The sequence below is a fragment of the Copadichromis virginalis genome, linkage group LG15 (genome assembly GCF_057382275.1).
Source record: "Copadichromis virginalis isolate Kocher_CV1m ecotype Utaka linkage group LG15, C_Virginalis_male_GT1.1, whole genome shotgun sequence".
NCBI classification, from domain to species: Eukaryota; Metazoa; Chordata; class Actinopteri; order Cichliformes; family Cichlidae; genus Copadichromis; species Copadichromis virginalis.
Genome location: NC_140632.1, coordinates 8,258,959 through 8,274,723, shown reverse-complemented (window position 1 = coordinate 8,274,723; position 15,765 = coordinate 8,258,959). Strand labels below are relative to the sequence as shown.

Genomic DNA, 15,765 nt, shown 5'->3' with positions numbered 1-15,765 from the left:
TGGCGAAGGTGGGAAGGAAAAACTCCTTTTTAACAGGAAGTAGCTTCCTGTAGAACCAAACTCAGGGAGGGCCAGCCATTGGCTGTGACTGGTTGAGGGTGAGGAAATGCCCAACTTTAAGGTAGGATAAACATGTTTACAGCTTGATAGAAACCGTGGCTTCATTCTCTAGCTAATTTTTCCTTGTATAAACACCATACAGAGGGAAACCAGTGTGCCTGTTTATGTTGCATTAAAGTTTGAAAGTGAGTGACAGACACGTGCTGTCACATAGAGTCACATAGAGACTGACTGTCTGAAAGATGCTTGCAAAAGTTGGCTCTGCACTTTTTTAATCTGGTAAGTGTATCACAGGATTTCCTGAGAAGTACTAGTAGACATCTTAATCGAACAAACAGTGATTGCTCAACTGAGTTGGTGCTGTTGAAATAATGTTTTGCTTTTTTTTCTTAAATGTCATTTAATAGCTTTAAACAACATTTAATGACACTGTAATCAGTTACAAAACAAGCATGCTGACCGTAAGACACATTTACTCTTCTGCGATAACAGGTCACACAATGTGAGTCACGTATTAGCAAGTAGCGAGTGTAAAGCACTGTTGGTTTCTTGGTTCAGTGCACTCTACACCCAGCATTTAGTGGGTGTAGAGTCATAACATCTTGCATAGACACAAATAATCTCTACGCGACACGTAGCTATTGTTGCACCCTTTGAATTTAGTGATGGTGTTAGCATTTATGTTTAACTGACCTAACCACTTACGGCTTACGTTTCAACTAAAGAGCAACAAAGTGCATAAAAGCTGCCAAACATTTATTGTGGCTTTTTTGACTCTGGCTCATTCTGACCAAACATGAACAAAAACACTAATTACTTTGGGTATTTTTAATGGTTCCATACAAATTGAGTTCACAGCTGACAGTCGTGAGGTCGACGACTCTCTTAGGCTACGTTCACACTGCAGGTCTTAATGCTCAATTCTGATATTTTTTGATCAAATCCGATTTTTTGGTCTACTTGTTCACACTACAAATAAAATGTGACAGCAAACGCGCTGTAGTGTGAACGCTCAAAGCGGCCCACATGCACGAAAGAAGACGTCACACACAACGCGCTCTGTTTAGACCCAGAGCAAACAGTACACAGCAAATCCAGCATGTCCAAATTAACACTGTCGGATTTGATTTCAACACTATTAAAGTGTCTATATGGGTCCACACCAGAGAGTGTTAATTTAACTCTTTTTGGAGAGTTGGTACGTTAACTCTGATTTAGTGTTAAACACCAAATCTGTCTGGAGTTGATAATTTAACACTTGGTGTTAAGAGTTTATATATTAACTCTCAAAGAGTATTTTAGTTTAACTACGTAAGAGTTATCTTCTAATTCATTCTAAAAAGCGGGAATTTTACTGTTCTGAACTTCTAGAAATTTCTTTTGGAAATAAACATTTACTAAAAAGACGCAATGGTTTTTGAAAAACATTTATTCTGAACTGTGCACCACAATTTCAAAACATTTTCTGAAAGATGTAACAGTGTACATGTTCTCACTTTCATTAGAATTTTGTTTATCAAAAGGTCTGACATGGTAAATGCAAATAACAGCATCTCATCACTTATTTCTTCAATACAATATGCATGTCCTTCATTCATCCCTTTGTGGAACTTCAGCGCACTTCTGCTCTCCCCCATATTCCATCTTCACAAGCATATCCTGTGCGGAGATTGAATAAAAATTAGTTGACACTAATTAATGGCACAAATAATCCAGTAAACAATTGCAGCCCAGTAAAAAAAAAAAGGAATCCTCTTTGAGCCATTACTTGTGTAAAGTATTTTCCCAAAAGACAAGGACGCAGGCAACAGGTAATACTGAACTAAATGTAAAACCTCAACCTTTTTAATTTTTACCTAAACCGTGTGCACAAAACTCTGGAGGGATCTAAATGCTAACGTAGAATCCAGTCAGGACGTCTGCTACTGCTGTTTGCTCGTTGTTTTTTTTTTATGGGCGATCGTTTTCAGGCTTCAAGTAGCACCATTATACCAACATTTCACATTCTACACATTGTTTTAGGTGTATTTGACCAAAGGTTTGACTGGAAATTCACATGCAAGCTTTTTTTCAAGGCTGTGGTATTTGCCCGCAAACAATACCTTTCAGCTAGCTAAAACAGAATATTATGCTATCAGCGAGCAACATGGCTAATGCCTTTCACACAGCTTTGTCTCAACTCCAAAGAGCCACAGAAGTAAAAGCTCATAATAATAATTGAAACAATCTTTGAAAGAATGACTTACCAAGCATGGCAAACAACTCAAATATGTAGAGCAAAATGTTCTGAAACGGCTTCACTTCAGCTTCGATTGGAGCCGTGCTGGGGGCGGAGTCTGTGAATTTACTCTGTTGGTGTCATAGCCCCTCTAGGAGTTCAGAGTTAAGAGGTCAAGAGTTAATGTTTCCATTGTAACACCTCCAGATTTGACAGAGAAACACTCATTTTTAACACTCGATTTTAACTACTATCATTTTACACCTCAGAGTTACATTAAAAGAATGTGACTCTGCTTAGAGTAAAATTAACTCTACTTTTGCAAGAAGACTATTAACACCAAAACATTTAACACTGTTGAATTTGCTGTGTATTGTTTGACTGATGGCCTTAATATAAAGACTTGTTTCGGACTTTACGTTTCCCAATTTTGCTTTAACTTATAAAGTTATTTTGTTATATACATATATCTTTATTGCTGTTTTAGAGAGGAGCGGTGCTTCAAAGGATAGTTGCAGATTTCTGTCAGAATCTGCAGATTATACAGTACAAATAAAATGTTCACGTTTCCCATACTGTCTTCCCAACAGTTTCACTGGATGGCCAGGAAGCGTTCACGACGTCTTCTCGGCTCGCTTCTTCAGCGCTGATAATTGCTGTCTGTCTTGTGTCAGTGACATACAAGACGGATTTAATGCGACACGACCATTCAAACAGCAGTCGCTTTTAAAACATCAGATATGTATCGGATTCTGTACCACATACGAAAATGACCCAAGTCGGATTTGTGACCCAAGTTGGATTTGTGCTGTTCACACTGTCATACCATGATCGCATATGGGTCGCATAGGGTCAAAAAAGTCGGATTTGATGCGCTTTCGCCTGCAGTGTGAAGGTAGCCTTACTCGGCCTTTCTCTCTGCCTGTCTGGAGGAGGGGCGGTTTGTTAGCAACACCGTCAGCACCTGTGCCCAGTGTGCTAGAGTGCTAAAAAAGCCTTCACTGCCGTGGATTTTTGTAGATCCTACAACGTAACCTACATAAGTGGCCACCTCCCTCACCAGCATTCACACTTTTCTGTGGTGTTTCATGTGTCAATTACATCGTGGTTGAGTTAAGATAAGATAAGATAAGATAAGATAAGATAAGATAGAACTTTATTAATCCCTCGGGTGGGTTCCTCTGGGAAATTCGACTTCCAAAAAAAGCACAGCAACGACCGAAGTTACAGTTACAGAACTGTTATATATATATATATACACACACACACACACACACACACACACACACACACACACACACACACACACACACACATATATAAATACAGAGACAAATATAAATAAAATATACAAAGGGGATAAATAGAATAAATAGGAATAAAAAATAAAGTTGCAGTGTTTCATACGCGGTGCCAGCCACAATAGAAACAAATAAAATGCTGGGATTTTTTTTTTCCTCCTGGGTCCACAGTTTTTGTTGTGGTCAAAGGCAAACAATTTTTTTATTAATTAGCATTTTGTGCATGTGTCTCCCTTGTTGTCATGCCCTGTTTGTGACACACAGAAGTCTCCACTACCCTCCTTGTGCTCCACTTAAATTTAGCTTTAAGCAGCTCAGGAGTTGAGTGGCATGTTTTCCTCTTCGGGGTAACATGCCTTTATGTTCTTGCTGAGAGCGTTCAGTACTAAGTAACTCGACTCTGCTGAAAACAGTGCTTATATATACTTGATGCCCTCAACACCTACAGGAACTACACACAAAATACTAAACAGCCTCAGCTTCAGGTGCTAACCTTGCCAAATTTTCTCATTATGATGTGACACAATAAGAAGATTTTATTGATACTAGTACTGAGTCACTTTTTACGTCCCAATCAGTCCTCCCTGTGGACAAGAAGTCGGGTTGGCACAGGCCTACACACATCTTCAGTGACAGTGCAACTGTTTTTATCATCACTGACTCAGAATGTAGAGTAGATACAGATAAGAAAGAAAAAGCTTGCATGGTGCTTGATGTCAATGCACAACTGAAACAAGCACACCGCTAACTAAGACGAATAGATAAGCCTCAAGGGGGCATGATTTGGATGATTTGATCAATTCTTACCCGTTCTTAAATCAAGCTAGTTCTTAATTTCCATCCTACTTATACATGAGCCTGACAGCTGGGTGATTACTTACTAGCCCATTAGCTTTTTAGGCTATTTTTCTGAAATCAGACAGCCTAAATGCTTGTGTTAAGTCGATTAACTTCCTGGTATTGATGGTGTTATTAACTGCTGTGTTTTGATTTAAATAATTGTATCATTTACTGGTTCTTTGCCAGTTTGTAGTTTGACTGATCATTTCCTATTAACAGTCCGCATTAGGCATCAAGCCACTTACTACAGCAGTATAAGTAGAAAGACATTTAGGTTTAAGATTTCAGGAGAATAATGAAGCACAATAGGTTACTTTCCACTCAGTGTCAGGTAGATAGGGTTTTGAGGGTAAGATTCCAGACCTGGCATATGCCAGATGGAGGAAAGACGCAAAACCCCCTGGCACTATCTGTGACTATGTTATTTTCAACAGAAAAACACATCATACAGTGCGAAACAGGCTACTTAAAATACGTAAATGATGTCTAGAAGCATAAGAAGGCTAAGTGTGGGATTATGTAAAAAATATTTATCATGTCATCAAAACCTGAACATGAGTAATTTAGGGCAGATCCTCCCACTCTCAACACACACATGCACACACAGTTTCACTCGACAAGACCGAGTACCTGTATGATATAAGTGACAACATGCTTTGTGTTTTTATTTCCATGTTGCGCTCAGAGCTTTCGTGTAACTGAAAGACGGGCAGCATCAGAAACGCCAGCCTACAGCACTGATGACCTCTTACTCTTCTGCCTACCATGTGGCGTGCTAATACTGACATGACTACTTCAAAACTTGCGATAAAGGACATCTGATTTTTTTTTTCTTTAACCCTCTCAGGCTCAAATTAAACTTTTTGTTGCTAATGCACAACCAAGTCCTGCAGTGGTACTTCTGAGTAAAAAAACCTCATAAAATATGTATGTGGGGTAATCAGGTTGTTAGCTTTTAACTGTTGCAAATCGGCAACGCATGCCTCGAGAGGGTTAAACTGTTATACTCTTTAGATCAGAGGAACAGTCAACAAAACATGTAGCTGGTGAACAATACCCAAAGATTTTCATCGCCCACTAATCATGGAGTGGTTGGTTTGATCCCCAGTCTAAGTGCCAAATTTTAAAACCTGCCCCACATATGTCATCAGAGTATGGAAAAAGGTGTGTAATATTTGCATTTTTTTGTCATCATGTCAGAAAAACAGAAAAAGTGTCCTTTTTTAAGCTTCCTGTTAAATAGGTCAGAGCAGGAACTTTAAATATCTCCCGTTCAGTCTTTTATGAACACTTTCTGCTCTTCAAGCACTTTTTTAATACAGTAAAATCCTGTATAAACATCTAATATTTCTGTGCTGACCTGGTTTCCTTTCATTGTTTGCTCTTCTGCAGCTGACCCAAATGTCTGTGTCCTCTAATGCTTGCCTTGGTTACACAATGCCAGTGAAAACAACTTTAGCTGTTCAGTGATATCCAGCAAGGGCATAAAAGTCTCAGAGATATGGTAATCGTGCGAGATGCGTCTGCCTTATCAGCAGGCAGACCTAATTGCAGTTATGCTGTAGCTGTTTCCGCTGTCCACAGAGTGCTGTATTTGTTCTTGTATTATGGTGTTAGGAGAATAAAATGCTAATTCATCTTCTAAAATGGGTATGTAGGATTCCCAGTGGTGAGATGTTAGTGATAATGAGCAAAACCTATTTGAAGGTAAGAATTATAGCTGTCTGAGGACCGTAAATGCCAAACTAGTTTAGATGCAATTTTTGAACTGTGCTCAACACACTTTGTCCAAACAATAGTCTGGGAGCAAACATGTAGGCTGAGGAAGATCCAAAACAGTTATTAGTACAAATGTATAAAGACCCAAAGTCCTGGTCTACTTCTTAAGACTCTTAAGAGTCTTGGCCATACACACACTGCCTACCTGTTTTGTTTTTCAGTGCAGAAAAATACATCCTGTTGTTCCTGTGCTCATAATAACATCATGGTCTAATTTTACTATTAAGTCCAGGAGCAGATATGAGCGGAAAGCATACTTTAAAAAAAATCTCTTTATTCAATGAAAAAAATGCAAGAAAGTACAAAGCAGATGCGTGCTCAGTGGTAAAATGACATACTGGCTCTAATAAGCATAATGCTGTAATATATAATCAGAACAAACACATCACTAATTCAATTCGTCCAGAAGAATAGATCTAGGCCACAGCGTTCCTGCCAACCACCGTGTACCTCGAGTTCAGGTTTTTTGGAAATATTACCGCAATCCAGGAAAATAAAGCACAACGCCACAGAAAAGCAAGAAGTGCCATTTAAATCTGAGCAGTAGTAGTTCAGCAAGACGCTGTCGCCATGGCAGCTTGGTCTGATTAAGCATTAAAATCTGGGTGTAAAGCGCTGATAACTATATGCACCAACTTTGGACTGGGACAAACGTGGGCTAAGAAAAAGGGTTGAGTTTCAGCTGATGAGTTGAAGCTACTTTCAGTTGCTCCCTGAATTTGTCCAGAAGAAGAACAGGTCTAAGCCACAGCAGGTTGCTCCGTATGTTTGATTTGGCAGATTTTCAGGTTGGCAGTCCTTCCTGACTCAACCGGGCAAACCACTGCACTATGGAGCCACGTACCCCATGGAATCATGGTCAATATTTTAATGTTTAACATTTTAAAGATGTTTAAAATGAATACAAGTACATGTTAAGCATATTGAGTTTAGGTTTAATATGATAAAATGTGCTATATATAATTAAGAATGCAATACACAGGTATATGGGTTAGCTTATTTTTAAAACAAAACATCATTCAGTCCCAGCAGCCCATTCAGGTTTCAGCGTCACATGAAGAGCAAATAACTGCTGATCATTCTTATTCTTCCTGTCTTGCTTGTGAATAGTGTAGTCTTCATGGAGACGGACATGCAGCGCAAATATTTAGCCTTCTGTAGCCAAGTAACACCCTCCCTCCCACTGTCTCCACATACACAAGAGGTTTGCTGGCTGAGTTTGCTTAACCTGCTTGAACTGCAGCATTTTCTCAGGACTCGGCTTCATCTCGGGGCTTTATCTACCACAAAACCCAAGCCGACCAGGCAGTGGAAAATTCCCTAAACCCAAACGTGACAGAAGGCTTTTATCGACAGGGTGTGAAACATGGCAATCAAAGAAAAAAGGAAAACCAAAAGCTTTTAATCTGCAAAATCTGGGACATGCAATAATCCCAGGTCAGTCTCTCTTGCTATAGGTCTCTGATTTTTGTCATGCACACACATTCACATTCTGCTCTTCAAATGGGAACTTGAATTACTTTTGTGTGTGTGTCTGTGTTTTAATTACTAAGAGAGAAGCTAAGAGAAGTTTTCACAGATTTATTGTGCTGGGTTTGAGCCAGAATAGGTGAGAGAACTGCTGCTGGCTGTTACTGTTCTCAGCACATACATATGAGTGCGAAGCCCCTCTGCAGGAGGCCTCTCACATCCCTGCAGCCAGCATGAAAACAGATTGTTTATATATTCTGCTAAATATTGCAGAAAACTTGTGGATATAAAATGGAAGGACGCCACCATCGTTCCTTCAAGTGCCCAGTAACTAAAGTGAAAGTTAAAGGCTCCCTATAAAAGTAAAAATGTATCGATAACATCTTAAACAATGATTTACTCATGAACCAAGCCCCTTTTTGCTATTTTTTCTTATGTAATATAATTATAATGTTTAAGTATCAATCAATCAACACAGACATTAACATTTCCTTTGTTTTGGGGGTTTTTTTTTTCTCAAATGGGCATTGGCAGTGTTCTCAAAGTCACGTACGGCGGGGCGAGTCCTTCTACAGCGGGGCCTTTCCTTCTCAATGAAACCTTCACAAAAGGCAAGATGAAAGATAAATCCAGCAAAAAGGGCGGAAACGGAGCAAAATGAAATAAATGCTGACTTACTGCGTTCCCATTCTGTTTCACACATCACGCCTGTTTGGTGGGAGTGTGTGCCAGTGGAAAGCAAGTAGCCTCTGACACCTTAGCCTTACTTTTGGATGGCATCCACTTTGACACTATGTATAGGAAGGCATCAGAGTGTGTGTGTGCAGGCATACACCGTGACACAGCACAATACCCGGTCCCTAGCCAAAACACAGAGGGTGGGACCCACACCCTGACTCTGTGCTAAGTGTCACATAGAGCTCTCCAGGGGACGTGATTGTACACACTTGCTAAAAGGATAGGGCCCCCCGCCTCCCCTCCTCCAGCGTGCCCACTTTTCCTATACTGGCACCACTCCTGAATTGAAAGGAAATGCAACATCACACGTAATTATCTGCATATACGCTGCACCACTGATCAGATGATTAGCATGGAAAGATATTATTATATAATCTTAATTGTAGTGGAGGTCACATCACTCATGTTTAGTTACCTGCTATGTAAAGTTTCTGGTACCCAGAATTTACCTTTCTAAGTTTCTATTAGTATTATTTTATATATCAAAGAGAAAGCATGGATTAGATGTCATAGATGGAGCTTTGGTTCTGTCTCTCCTCTTTTGCTCCTACCTGGCAGCTCCATAGTCAACATGCTTTGCCCAATACTATCCCTCCTCTGAAGATGTCAAAACCCCACTCTGTGATTTGTACTCTCCTGAAAGCAGCCACAAAAGTGTTTGGAACACCTGAATTTAATGATTTGCATGGGTGACTGAATACTTCTGGCAGTATATTGTATATTTTGATACCTTTCCAGAGGTATTTGTAGCTTTGGAGAACCACCTGTGCCAGCAGAAGCAGCCGGGATCATTTCCATAAAAGGAAACCATGCAAAACAGAACGTTTGGGGTTTATCTGACAATCATTAGTGAGATGCTTGCAGTAGCCTCGCCCATATTCAACTGACGTCAGTGCCTCCAACTTTGGACCCAGCAGTTTCGTGGTGCACAGTAGATAAACTGAAATACATTTGCCATGTGACATGCAGCAGCCAGTTGAATATTTAGTGTAGTATAATATTTCACATTCTCTTCACTGTAAAAGAGTATCAGTATTCATCTTTGTCTCATAATCCTTTAAAAAATGTAAAAACACACACACACACACACTACAGGTAGAGCACCAGAAAGCAATCGTCTCCACCAGCCCAGTTCTATCTTCAAACACGTTGTCCAATAACCACACAGGAGAGTCTATTCGTCATTTACTCACCTCTCCTACGTCAGCAGCTGAGAGATAAAAACATGTCTGTGTCAAACAGTTACTTATGAGTATGTTTGCAGACCTTGAGGTTTGAACGGCTTAGAAAAATAAAGACAAATGATGTCACAAATGTACAAGAGACAACAAGTTTGTTAGTAAAACTGTTTCTAACAGTTCGATCAGACCAGAAATGCAGCATTTTTTACAGACCGTGTTACAGATTTTATTAAGACAATGACATCATTGAAAGTAAAGATTAAAAACAAACTGAACTCCACAACCTGCCATCATAACACACTGTTCTGACGAGATTCAGCTACACGTATTCAGTCACTGGGTTTTTCAGCCTGAAGCGCATGGATACCTAAATGTGAATAACAAGATGAGTGCATTTTTCCCCTTCTTTTTAAATATCTTTATGTCATCATGCAGGAAGCATGACAAACTGTCTTTGGGGAAATGGCGGTTCCTATATTTACAAATTGTACTGTTAAGTTTTGGTTGGCTATAGCGCACACAGACACAGATTATTTCTGAAGCTCAAGAGCAGTTTTTGTTGTTTTCATTTGCAAATTTAGGCTTGTTGACAATTCATCCATAAATAATGAACATAAACTGCAATTTCAGCAACTTTATTGGCAAATGGTGGCAAATTTATATTGGATTTGATTGTTTTCTTATATTTGTCGCTCCAGACATTTTTGACTTTTGTATTCTACAAATAAACAAACTTTCCTCTCTCAGTGCTTGATAGTGATACTCTTCACCTCTGTGAAGAAGTGATAGGAATCTTTTCCTCCCTCCCTTCCCACACCAGAGTTCTTCATTCCTCCAAATGGGAGGTTCAGATCTCTCACCAGCCAGCAGTTGGTCCACACCAGACCTGCTTGCAACCGCTGGGCCACCCTGTGAACCTTCCCCACATCCTTGGACCACACTGTGGCTGACAGACCGTAACGTACACCATTGCCCCTGGCAACAGCTTCATCCTCAGTATCAAAGGGGCTGATGCAGGTGACGGGACCAAAGATCTCCTCCTGCATGACACGGGAGCTGTCAGATATGCCTGTGATGACCGTCGTCGGCATGAAGTATCCAGACTTGTTGCGCTGCGGGAGGTCCAGCTGGTCGAGCCCCTCACCGCAGTGAATTATGCCACCTTCTGATTTGGCAAGGGCTATATAGCTACGAACCTTTGGATTTGAAAGGAGACATCAGAGACATCAGACATCAGAAATTTAAACAACAAGTGTTTAGTCACATTCTGCATTACATGTAAGCACCTTCTCCAGGTGTTCTTTACTGATGAGCGCTCCATTTTTGCTGCTGGGGTCAGAGGGGACACCAGTCTTCCACTTCTTAGCCGCAGCCACAAACCTTTCCAGGAACTCCGAGTAAATACTCCTCTCTACATAAATCCTGCTGGTACACAGGCAGACTTCACCCTAAGAGGAGAAGAAATGGAGAAGATAAAAATGGAGGAATTCAGAAAGTTGTTTTTTGAAAACCCACCTTAAGACAAAAAGTTGGGCTGTGATTGCCCCCTTGTGGACAAACTATGTTATTACACCCTCAACACATACAGAAGCTCCTGTTACAGATAATCACCTTCATTTCATTTGCATTAAGAAGTTCAATGAAAGAAAATTTGAAAAAAAAATTCCTGTTAAGTATGTATTAAAAATGGACCTTCTGGGCTTTGTTTTACAGTTTTTTTGCACACCGGCAATTTATACATATCAAATCAAACTCATCAAGTTAGGTTGTGACGGATTCTGCAGTCTAACGTATATTCAAAACACCTACCGTCACATTTCAGTACAAAAAAAAAGATTAACTTTAACACTTCTAAACTGACAACAAACATTTCCAGCTATGATCTGGAGAGCATGAGATTAATAACCTTGTAATAAAGAAATGATTTCTTGAACTTTTCGTTCTGTAAAAATGTGCTTCACTGCTGCACATTCCCCAACAAATTTCCAGTTAAAATAACAATCTGTGGACACAGAAGCTCTAAAGACTCTCGGGCAGCTGTCCTGTCAATTGAGTTTATAATATATAAAAGCCAAAACTAAAAGTGATGGTACCCATAAATAAAATTAATAAAGCTAAACAGTCCTAAAGAAAAAAATATCCTCAGTCACATTTTGTCTTCACCTGATTGAGAAAGCTGGATCGGACGGTGGTCTCGATGCACTGGTCTAAGTCTGCGTCAGCAAAAATAATAGCTGGGTTTTTGCCTCCCAGCTCCAGTGAGAGCTTCTTACAGTAGGGGGCGCTCCGCTCGGTAATGCGCTGGGCAGTGGCTGTGGACCCAGTGAAGGAGACTAAAGGGACCTCAGGGTGACTAACAAGCGCGTCACCGGCTCTTGGACCACTGCCAAATACGATGTTGACGACACCGGGAGGAACACCTAAAGAGATGAAGACGATTGCAGACCACTGATTAATTTCGCACTACAGTGGTCCCTCGCTGTAACGCGGTTCACCTTTCGCAGCCTCGCTGCTTTTTGTGTATTTTTCCTTTTTTTTTTTTTTTAACAGCGCATTATGTTCTGCGTCCTGATTGGCTGAAGACAATTGCAATCAATCTCGTGCCGTGTGTCCTGCGCAGTACAGAATGCGTTCAGCTTGTCAAATTTAGATAAATCTTCGTTCGCTAGCATGTATGCATAGTATGTTTGTAAGTTTTCTCCCCAACAAACACAAAAATGTCGACGAAACGTTTTGCGCGGTTTCATTCTATAATACTGGTCTTATTTTTCTACGAAGGTCTGAACTTTGAGTGTTTAAACGAGAGCAAAGTGTGAAAATGTTCGTGCCTGTCTGAGAAAAGTGTATAAAGTGTGTAGTGAGGGGTTTTACAGCCTTAAAGCATCTATAATAATTGTAAAAAAATTAAGTTGGCTCCTTCGCGGATTTCACCTACTGCGGGTTATTTTTGGAACGTAACTCCCGCAAGTAACGAGGGACCACTGTACTCATATGTTCATTATTTGCAGATTTAAAAAAATACCTTAATGAGTTATGTTTTTTGCTTTGCTTTAACTCCATCTGCATGACATTGCACTGTGGGTCCTGTAGTCCTACCTGCTTGCTGCATCAACTTGCACAGCATCCAGGCGGTCACAGAGGTCATCTCGCTGGGTTTGGCCACCACTGTGTTGCCTGCAGCGATTGCAGGTGCAATCTTCCAGGTCAGAAGGTACAGGGGCAGATTCCAGGGACTGATCAAACCAGCTAAAAAACACACCAAAGGCCATTTAAGAGCACATACACAGGACAAATGGGTCATCTGAAGGTTTCACTGCAAGCAGCCTAAGTGCTCACCCACTCCCACGGGGCAGCGGATAGTGTAGTTCAGGCAGCCCATGTGGTCCATTGGGCTGCAGTCGGTGGTGTGGTGAAGCATGGATGTCGAAAAGAAGCGGAAGTTGTACGCTGCCCGGGGAATATCCACAGTCCGTGCAGCTGTTATCGTTTTACCTACAAAGATTCTGAAGTGAGCATCAAAGGGCAAATGAAGCAGTTGGCTACACATTTTTGAGACAGAGTACAAGATTAGACATTCATGAATCAGTATTTGATTAATAAAAAGTGATTTCTGAGCCACTCATTTCTATTCCTGCATTAGTGACCTGATTTCTAAGGTGGCAACATATAAGACAGTCTAAGCAACCTTGATCTTTGGACTCAGCTTGTGCAAACTCCTCAAGGTTGGCCTCAATCAGGTCAGCCAGTTTGTGGAGGATCTTCGCTCGCTGCTCTGGGCTGCATGCAGACCATTCGGGGAACGCTTCTTTAGCTGCTGCCACTGCTGCATCCACCTGCAGCCATGAGATGAGGTATAAGCAAACTGCACAATTAAGCACGATCACGTCCAAGAATAGAGCTTGATTCCACTTTGAGAGAATACGCAGGATTGTTTAAGTGACATTTTATTGATACACTCTTAAAATCTTAAGCTGATCCTTTATATTAATTTCTAAGGAGTTCAGAGGACTTAAGAATATTGTTAACTACAATAATATGTACACGGATGCATTTCAACAAAACACTACATTTTTGAAGAAGGTCAAACATGAACAGCTGAAGTTAACTGATGTGTTTAATGATTACTTGATTGCTTGCTCTGCAAAGCTCAAAGGTGGCTTTTTCTGAAACCACATTTTATGCAACGCACTAACCTGAAACCTCAAACCTCATTCAGAAAGTTTGTTCTGTTCATCTCTTAAGTCCCTGACACGGAAGAAGTCCCTCGGATGAGTGACAAAAATTTCTCCCAGTGATAATGCAATGTCTAGATGAACACAATAGACTTTCTGGGACTTTCCTACCTGGATGATTAAGCATGCATCAAAACACATACACTAAAATGTACTAATATTGCTGAGTCAAAGGCCTTTAAATCTGACAACAGGATTTGTAATAACAAGCAATCCAACTCAATGCAAAAAATATTCTTGTGCAAATGTTGTGATATTGAAGCTTAGTACAGAAAAAAGAAATTGTATTTAAATAAGACAGCTCTGCAGAAAGCTGTCAGTCCAGCCTAATGCAAACACACAGCAGAACTTATACAAACATGTCTAAACATATGCAAGGATTCATTCAAATCTCAACCTCTTGGTTTTGCAGATGGTTTTAACTTGATCCCCACCTCCTCCTTGCCACTGTCCGGCACTTTGCAGTAGACCTCGCCAGTTGACGGGTCGTAGGAGTCGATGTAACTCCGACAAGAGACGAACTTTCCTCCGATGTAGTTCTCCAGAACCAAAAGTGAGCGCTCTTCTGACGTTTTCGACATGCTTGTTAATTACAGGCGCCAAAGTAACACCAGTTCACTTCCCAGAGAAAACGATGACTGCACGTACTGCTAACCTGACAAACACTGGGCCTCCAAAGGAGGGGCTTACTCTCTGATGATCCTATTGCCTAACTCTTTATCAGACCTTATTCACACAGATCTTTGAGCCTGAAAGAATAAACACTTTTTCTACACACAGTATCTTAAAGAGAACCTTAATTAATATCATGGAAATATGTCTGCTCAACACAAAGTTCAGATAGTTAAGATAAATGTGGCTTTCCAGTGTTCATAGACAATATTCAAGCATCTGAGTGACTTTAGGTGTGTTTAGAAAAACTGCAGAGGTCTGAAAAGTTTTATGTTTATTCTCACAGGCTGCTTCATATATCATAAAACTGGGTGATCTACTCCTGCTGGTGGTTAAATGAATGAGGTGAAGCCGTTTTGTTTCAGAAAGACGGACACAAAATGTCAGGTATATGTCGCATGACACTATTTACTTGTCTATAAGTTTAAATGGACATTGCATGTATGGCCTCACAATCTTGGATGGGCCTTGGAGGTCCAGGGCAGCCGAGGGATGTCACTGTACCCCCTTAGTTGAATTCTACTGATATACTTCAAATTATAACTATAAATTACACTAATTCATACTTTTTGGTCATAAAAAAAACTTAAACATCCACACCCCTCATAAGTTTTTGCAGCGCTAGCTCAATTTGATCATTCAGTTCACAGTTTAGTGCATAGGGCTTCTGAGGCAATCATGTAACCGGTATGACTGAGGAGGAGACCAAGAGGATGGATCTATGCAGGTCAGGCTTTGGGAAATACCCTTCATGTCTCTTTGAAACTAAAAAGAGGTCATTCATCAGCTTGCGTAGCTCTAAAGCATGACCCTACTCGCAAATAGCAAAGCAAAAGGAAATGTGTTGGTTCACAGTCAGCCGCCAAGTCCAAACGGTGAGTTTAGTGATACCTGGAGAAGAGATGTCTCTGCTATTTTGCCTTACAGACGGACATTTTTGCACCTTTATAACTGTGGCTATATTTCTGTGACTGTACAATGTGTACATGGTTGTAATCCAACACTGCTAATATCTGAACCTCAATGAAAAGATATAACTGTGTTTTTTTAAACAAAAACAAAAAACATTAACATAATTTACAGCACCTAAAGTGCTTTCAACTGTATTTGTGTACACAACTCCTTGAGGAAGTGCTGATTCAAAGGTGACTGCCCACGAAGCCATCACATTACTCATCCACTTACAGAGAACGTGATTCACTATTATGATATGAGCCAAAAAACTCATACCACTAACCAAAGTTCTCATCGTTTTCCTACTCCTGGTTTTTTTT

At 40.4% G+C, this 15,765-nt stretch overlaps 1 protein-coding gene and 1 long non-coding RNA gene across 2 annotated transcripts; both read right to left on the bottom strand.

Annotated features, from left to right (window-relative positions):
- Positions 1-1,471: 1,471 nt before the first annotated feature.
- On the bottom strand, positions 1,472-2,625 carry LOC146691726 (uncharacterized). The gene is made up of 2 exons (XR_014915386.1): positions 2,307-2,625; positions 1,472-1,719 (listed from the first exon to the last, which is right to left on the bottom strand). It is a non-coding gene; the product is annotated as an uncharacterized LOC146691726 (long non-coding RNA).
- Positions 2,626-9,722: 7,097 nt separating this feature from the next.
- On the bottom strand, positions 9,723-14,500 carry aldh8a1 (aldehyde dehydrogenase 8 family, member A1). Its single transcript, XM_085431674.1, has 7 exons — positions 14,254-14,500; positions 13,273-13,420; positions 12,924-13,079; positions 12,684-12,833; positions 11,751-12,007; positions 10,874-11,035; positions 9,723-10,783 (listed from the first exon to the last, which is right to left on the bottom strand). The coding sequence occupies exons 1-7, from the start codon at positions 14,398-14,400 to the stop codon at positions 10,331-10,333; spliced, it is 1,473 nt and encodes a 490-aa protein (XP_085287800.1). The 5' UTR covers positions 14,401-14,500; the 3' UTR covers positions 9,723-10,330.
- Between the last annotated feature and the right edge of the window lie 1,265 nt (positions 14,501-15,765).